This window comes from Ceratina calcarata, unplaced genomic scaffold (genome assembly GCF_001652005.2).
Source record: "Ceratina calcarata isolate Rehan_Ccalc_2016 unplaced genomic scaffold, ASM165200v1 scaffold250.2, whole genome shotgun sequence".
NCBI classification, from domain to species: domain Eukaryota; kingdom Metazoa; phylum Arthropoda; class Insecta; order Hymenoptera; family Apidae; genus Ceratina; species Ceratina calcarata.
Window position 1 is genome coordinate 452,876 of NW_017147019.1, and position 6,468 is coordinate 459,343.

At 48.1% G+C, this 6,468-nt stretch overlaps 2 protein-coding genes across 7 annotated transcripts in view; one reads left to right on the plus strand and one right to left on the minus strand.

Moving 5' to 3' along the window:
• Positions 1–4,386, minus strand: part of Lim1 (LIM homeobox 1) — a 20,153-nt gene extending 15,767 nt beyond the window's left edge. For all 5 annotated transcript variants that reach the window (XM_026811934.1, XM_018021276.2, XM_026811933.1 and 2 more), the window contains exons 1-2: positions 4,283–4,386; positions 1,088–1,280 (exon numbers count right to left, since the gene is read on the minus strand). In XM_026811934.1, coding sequence (XP_026667735.1) covers positions 1,088–1,260 — 173 coding nt within the window. In that variant the 5' untranslated portion in view covers positions 1,261–1,280; positions 4,283–4,386. The remainder of the gene's footprint in view (positions 1–1,087; positions 1,281–4,282) is intronic.
• The window catches only part of LOC108623037 (GS homeobox 1), a 61,588-nt gene that overhangs the window by 12,416 nt on the left and 42,704 nt on the right, over positions 1–6,468 (plus strand). The gene's annotated exons all lie outside the window — the stretch shown is intronic.

A 6,468-nucleotide genomic window follows, 5' to 3' on the forward strand; every position in this document is an offset into this window, starting at 1 on the left:
TATAGCCAATACATCCTTAATATCCATTCCGATTATAAGTGTTACAAAGCAAAAATTGTAATTATTATGCTTTACAGTTAGATACTATGCAATTTTATGCCAAAGAGAAATTGTTCGAAATAACGACGCCCTGGAACGAACCTTCAACTAAACATTAAAACGAATTTTATCTTGATTGTCTGAGAATAGATATAGAATCGACTAACATAAATCCATATTTTCCGCTATTTTCGCCTTTGAGGAAACAGAAGAATTTACCAACAAATATTAGAGAAATCACGTAACTACCCCCAGCCCTTAAAATTTATGAAGAACGTCTTACTATGCGATGTGTACGAATTGTAAAAAATTCGACTGACATTAGAAACTCGATGTTACTCGAATTGATCTTATTGGTAGATTTGCCGTGGTTGAAACGTAGCTGGAGAACCGGAGTCACGAAGTCTGTCAGACGGAGGATATACGATACTTCGGTGGACCGCATAACGAATCGCGATAACGCAACGTTCATTCGCGGAACGGGATCGGGTGAGATTTTTGCTCGAGCGGGAGTTGTCCGGGAAAATGTCAAGGCCTCCTTTCCATTCGTCGAGATGCTTTTTCTATCGCGCCGACATAAACATACATATGTCTAATCGTAAAAACTGTCCGCGAGTAAAAAATCGGACGTCTGAACGATAGCCGATCGTAAATCATTCGAATTTGTTGATGGTGTCGGCGGACTGGTACGAGTTGTGACACGAGCGTTTATCTAATTATGCAAACGGGTAACTGTTCGCGGTGCACAGTTGTTCGTACGAAGAAAGCGAGGAGTTTGCGACTTCTCTAACGACCGTGTCAACCATCCACGTGTCCAATTGTTATTTAGAACCGGGATGGAGATGAGCACGATTGTTAACTAACTACGAGGAAATCGTTTTACCTACGCAAATGCTCTTTAATTCTGCATAGTCCCGTTGAAAGGCCTGGCCAATAAATATCGCAGAGAAATATCTAATTCGATCAGCGAATAGTCTATTCAAACTTGAGTCTGTCCGGGATCTATCTGTAAATCTATCCCAGTTTAGAACGGAGAAATGTTAAATACCTGAAGAAGTCCTCCCTGCAGAAGAGCTTCCCCTCCCGGGAGAAACACTTGTCCTGTAACGTGGTTCTGCAATCGAAGCAGCGTACGCAGTCTACGTGCCACGCTCGGTCCAAAACGTTCAGCAGGAACTGATCCATAATCGGTTTGTCGCATCCTGCACATGACAGAAGCATCGCCAGACCACGTCTCCCAGCTTCGGAAAGAAAGAGAGCATCGTTGAATACAAACGGGCTCGCCGGAAGGGGAGTTCGTTCAAATGATTAAAAAACTGTGCGAGAATATCGAGAAAATCGTTTGAAAAAAAAAAAAAGAAAAGGGAGAGAGGAAATTTCTTCGTCGTGTTTATTTCAAATGATCCCAGCTTCGTTTCACGCAACGCTCGTTCACGAGAGATTCTTTTTAATTCGAGAAATACTCCGGTGCCCTGATTATAACCCCCTTTATACTCTTGATTACCGATGAGAAAGAAAACCGGCCGCACTTGCCGTGGATGCGCACGTGCATAACGAACCGCGCATTGTACAGACGGTTTTTGTGTTGCCAACGGTTCGATTACCGCGCGGCCGAACTATGCGGAACACAGCCGAGGCGTGAACGTAAAAATCCGAGCGGCTCGTTGCCAGCGTCAAAATAAAACCTATGATCCTCCGCTTATCAATTCTGTAATACCGTTTAACACGATTTTTTTTCTATTAAACGTTGGCTAATAATGCTTTTCGCAGTCGATCACGCGCGACAGTTTCATTCGAAGGAGCAGTGTAGTTTATTAGGACTATTAAATTTAATGATCCTGCCCGCATCTTTATGGTATCATAATTGTTTGTCAATAGCCACGAAACTCGATTCGTTATTAATTAACATTCGCGGACGAGATTGGCCTTCGCAATTACGTATTCTCCGTTTCCCAGCGTCCTCACCCTCGTCCATCCCGTTCTCTCTCGTGCCGACGGCGCGGCGCTCTTTGACTTATTTTTTCGCCATTGCCGAACCCTCCGGGGTTCGCTCCTCTCTTTTTTTTTTTCGCGGTTTGCGCCAATGGGCGGAGTTCCTCCCTGACGGCAGGGTTGTCAACCTAGCAACCCTTCTCCCACCCCTTAAGGTCTGACCTTGCGCATCTCATCTCACTCCGGTTTTGCGGGAGGGCGAGAAGAAAAAGGAGAAACGGACCGACCCGACCCCGGCTACCCCGCGGTTACCTCAAGATTTAAATCGTTCAACGCGAAGTCGACTTGCGAGTAATTCCTACAGCGAAATTGGGTTCCCACGGAAACATTCCCTCGTCCTATATACGCGCACCTCGGATCCCCGTCGAGTTTGCATTCCGTCTGATTCGCGTTTTTAACCGATGAGTTCCAACTCTAATTTCTGAGAATCTTTTAAACAATCGACCGATGTCGTTCGCTTAGAAAAGTATAAGAAATTAGATCGCATGTTTCTAATCGTTGCAAGTAACGTTGGAAAACTGTGTTCGAACGATTTGGAGAAGAGAATTGAAGTAAATCAAATTGTAGAGATCACTGTACGTTGATTTCAGAATTAGATCCCCTGATGTAGTTAACCTTCGATTCGGTAAATCAGATATCGAGGCGATTTCACGGCCGTGGCGCGCGAAAAGGAATCCGAGGAAAGATTTCCACGAGCCGTCGAAACCAGATTAGGATTAAGCGTACGTGAATGAAATCCTGAAACGTGGCTCGATCAACCAGATTGTTTTCCATCGTACCATTTCGTTCTGAGACACCTGGGGCTCGTTCCTGCGTGTATCTTAATTTCCCTTTAATTACCGTCGGCAAAAATTTCACGCTGATTTAAATTGCCATTCAGGAATTTCCGACTTTTCGGCTCTGTACTCTAATTAAAATTCGAACAGTTAATAACCGTCGATGAGGTAAAAAACAGTTGCGACTTATGTCGCCGGTGCAATTAGTAAGCGCAGCAATGAATGAGTAATCAATTTTATTGATCTCGCGATTAACATAAAGTGTCGCGTACGAATTTTCGATCGCCGTGTTACGCACGGCATCGATATTTCACGGCACCCCCGTTGGAATATGGTAATACGCTCGGAACCTCCTCGCAGTTTAAGTTTAAGCGTTATCCACGGTAAAGTCCGAGAAGAATAAGAACAAAGAGGTGGCCCGCATAATGAAATACCGGAAGGGTGAGCAGGGGGATAAAGTGGAATTTAATTCGCCGCGCCTCGGGAATTTTCAGGACACCGGACTGGACTAATTAACGGGCGAAGAAAAAGAAACTGTTACCGTGCGCTATCGAACGATTATCGGCAATTTTTCATTTTCACTCGATAGCCGCGTTGGTACCCATTAGACGCAATAAAATACATTGGTTGCTTTAGCACATTGTCATTAATATGCAAGAGTTTGCCGTCGGATAAAATTCAATATCTCGATTAGTCTTTTCGCGAAGCGAAATGGCACCCTCTTTTTTCTGAATAATTTAAGTACTACGCTGTTCCTTTGTTTGCTGGTACATGATCGTTCTTCCAGGTTACTCTGGCAACCTGTTAACGTTATCTTTCGCGCAATGGAAAATCTGTCGGGCACGTATAATCTAATTTACATTTGCATCCACGAAGATTACGGTTTCCCCGTTCGTTACACAGAATGACGCACATTTCGACGAGTGTTGAACCCTGTCTGGGGCAGATTTATCCTCGTTAGATCCGAACCGCGGGACAATCCATCACCGTGGATAAAAAACGCGCATTCCTATGACATCCAAATTACGGTACAATCAATCACGATAAGCGTACCGGCCGCGTTCTTCGTGGCCATCGGAAAAAAAAAAATAAAACGTATCGGGATGGAAGCGTTCCTTTCGGTTCGAATCACGAGGAAATCCTTTCCGTCTCTACGTTGTACGTGCGTGAGGTCAAACTAGCGCCGGCGCTTAGGAGGTGTTGAATCAACATTATCCATCCAATTCCCTTCGTGTTTGGAATCGAAATATTTCTCGACGGAAGAACGTTAATACGGATTACAGTTAAACAATTATGATCATTCCTCGACCGTCCAGAACTTTTTTACTGATATTATACAGAGGCAATAACGAGCAGAAACGAGACATGTTTGTGAATACTCTGTGGATCATCGATTTTGCATTTCCGATAGAAATTTCCTCGACACTTATACTTAAAAAAGGGTTGAATTAGAAAAACTGTTCTGGTGTTCTTACCTATGTTACAGGCTTGGGTGACGGGCAGGGGTGCGCAACAAGGCCCGCTGAGGGTCGCGACCCTTATCCGGGGGGTACCAACCCCCCCGGGGCCCGCACCCCCGCCCCCGGCGCCCCCGTAGCCCTCCACCTCCCCAGCCGCGACCGCGGCCACCCCTGTCCCCACTACCTTCCCGGGCCCGGGACCACCACCAGGCCCACCTTCCACGGGCCCGTATCGGCCGAACGGTCCCGAGGGCCCCAGTGCACCCACTTTTACTGCGGTATTATCCCAATGGCCGTTAAATCGCACTTCTCACACTACCCCCCTGGGCTGTCGATTTTCTCCGCCGGCACACACTCGATACTTTGATCAGATATTCCCTGTTTACCCCCTGACGTATACTTGGCTCTCTCTGGTTTTTGTTGTCACTTTAACTTGAAGGAACGTCTCAAAGTCTCATGTCTCGTAATAACGCGTGGTAACCCAGCCGCTTTCGTCGACGTGCTCCGTAAGTATCACGTGGCTATCTCGTCGAATGGTTTCGGCACCGTTCGTCCACCCCGTCGCGACGACTCAGCTGACCAGCCGGTACCGCCGGCACATCGCGGTCCTCCGTTACGTTGAAGATCGTCCTTCGCCGGATTCAGACACTCCGCAGCGGGCCATGCCGCCGGTGGGACCGGTATCGCGGATGGTCCGTCATCGCGCGACGGCTCGCGAGTCCCCGCACGTCTTCCAAACTCCGCGCTACTCTGGCTTCTGATTACGGCCGTTCGATCAAGGATCTCCCACGTACGTCCGCACTCGCTGTTCTTCGGTTCCTCGCACGTGGGTCCCTCGCGGGTATCATGCGACCTGCGACGAGTTTGGTGAACGCGAAACTGATCGGACGGGGACCGGTGATCCTCGAGCACGCTCGCCTCGAGTTCGCCAGCCAACTGGCTGCACCTGTGACAGGCCGCAAGGGGCCCCCCCTCTACTCGTGACGAGACGTCGCGCGCCGCGACGCCACGGGCTACGCCCATTGGCCACGACCACGGCGCGGGACCTTCCGCGCGTCCGCACCATTGGTAGAACAGGCCCCGCTCGGGCGTAACCAACCCCATGCGCCGGCAGACATGGCCGTGGAATGGCTGCGGATTCTCTGCCGGACGGACGGGACGCTTCTGTCGTTGCTACTGCTTCTGCCGCCGTGTGTTGTTGCTCGAAATAGCCTGCCGCCCGCCTGATTCTCTCCCCAACACCGCTATCGATCCCCCTTCGGCGTATACCGAACGTAAGAGTGTGCCTCGCGAAATGCCACAGGTTTCAGAGAATCTTTACCTCTCGCGAAACACTCTTCCCTCATCCTCCCTCCCGCGTACCTCTCCTCTCTCTCCGTTCGTCGAGTCCTCCTCGGCGCAGCATCTTTCGTCTCCCTTTTTATCCGTCAGCGTTTCCTTCCCGCGGACGTTCCTCGGACATCTTTCTCGTTCGCTCCGTTATTCACGCGATAGTACATACATACACCTCCGGGTGCCTGTTGTACGTGTCCATACGCGCCCTGTGCCACTCGGCCGAGGTATAACCTTATCGCGAGGCTCGTTTTGTGACGGAGGCGTGTACCGAGGCGACGCATTGCTTTCTATCGATTAAGGACCTCTTCCCGGTATTGTTCCACGGTTTTAAGGACTGATACCCATGAATGTCTCCTCCAGTAAGTTGCCAAGTAATTTCCACACCAGTCCGGCGCTAAACAATTCTTATTATTCGTGTCCGATTAGATTTCGCGGTTCAGGCAAAGTCCTTTAACGTGTTATTATAATTATTGTATTAGTTTCATCGTGAATCTTTTTTTTATAATTCACGGGACACTCGTAAGGGACACGGGAGTCACAAAAAATTTAATGGTTGTCCGCGTGCCGTCATAATTAGCCATAAACAAGTGGCCTCTATAAATTACATCACGGTGGACTGGTTAAGCTTATTACGAGGGTCGGCCGTAGACTACTGAAAAGCTGTCGAGATTATTATAGGGTACCGTGAAAAATCGACCACCCCGTGGATGTGTCAATTCGTGACTCGAGCGTAACTACAGTTCGTCCTCGCTTTGTTCTGCACAGCAATTATCTACCTGTTAAGGTTCTATCAGATCTCACGTAAAAACAATGACGAAGCGTTGAATTGTTAACGGTTAATAGATATTAGATTAATAAAATACTCA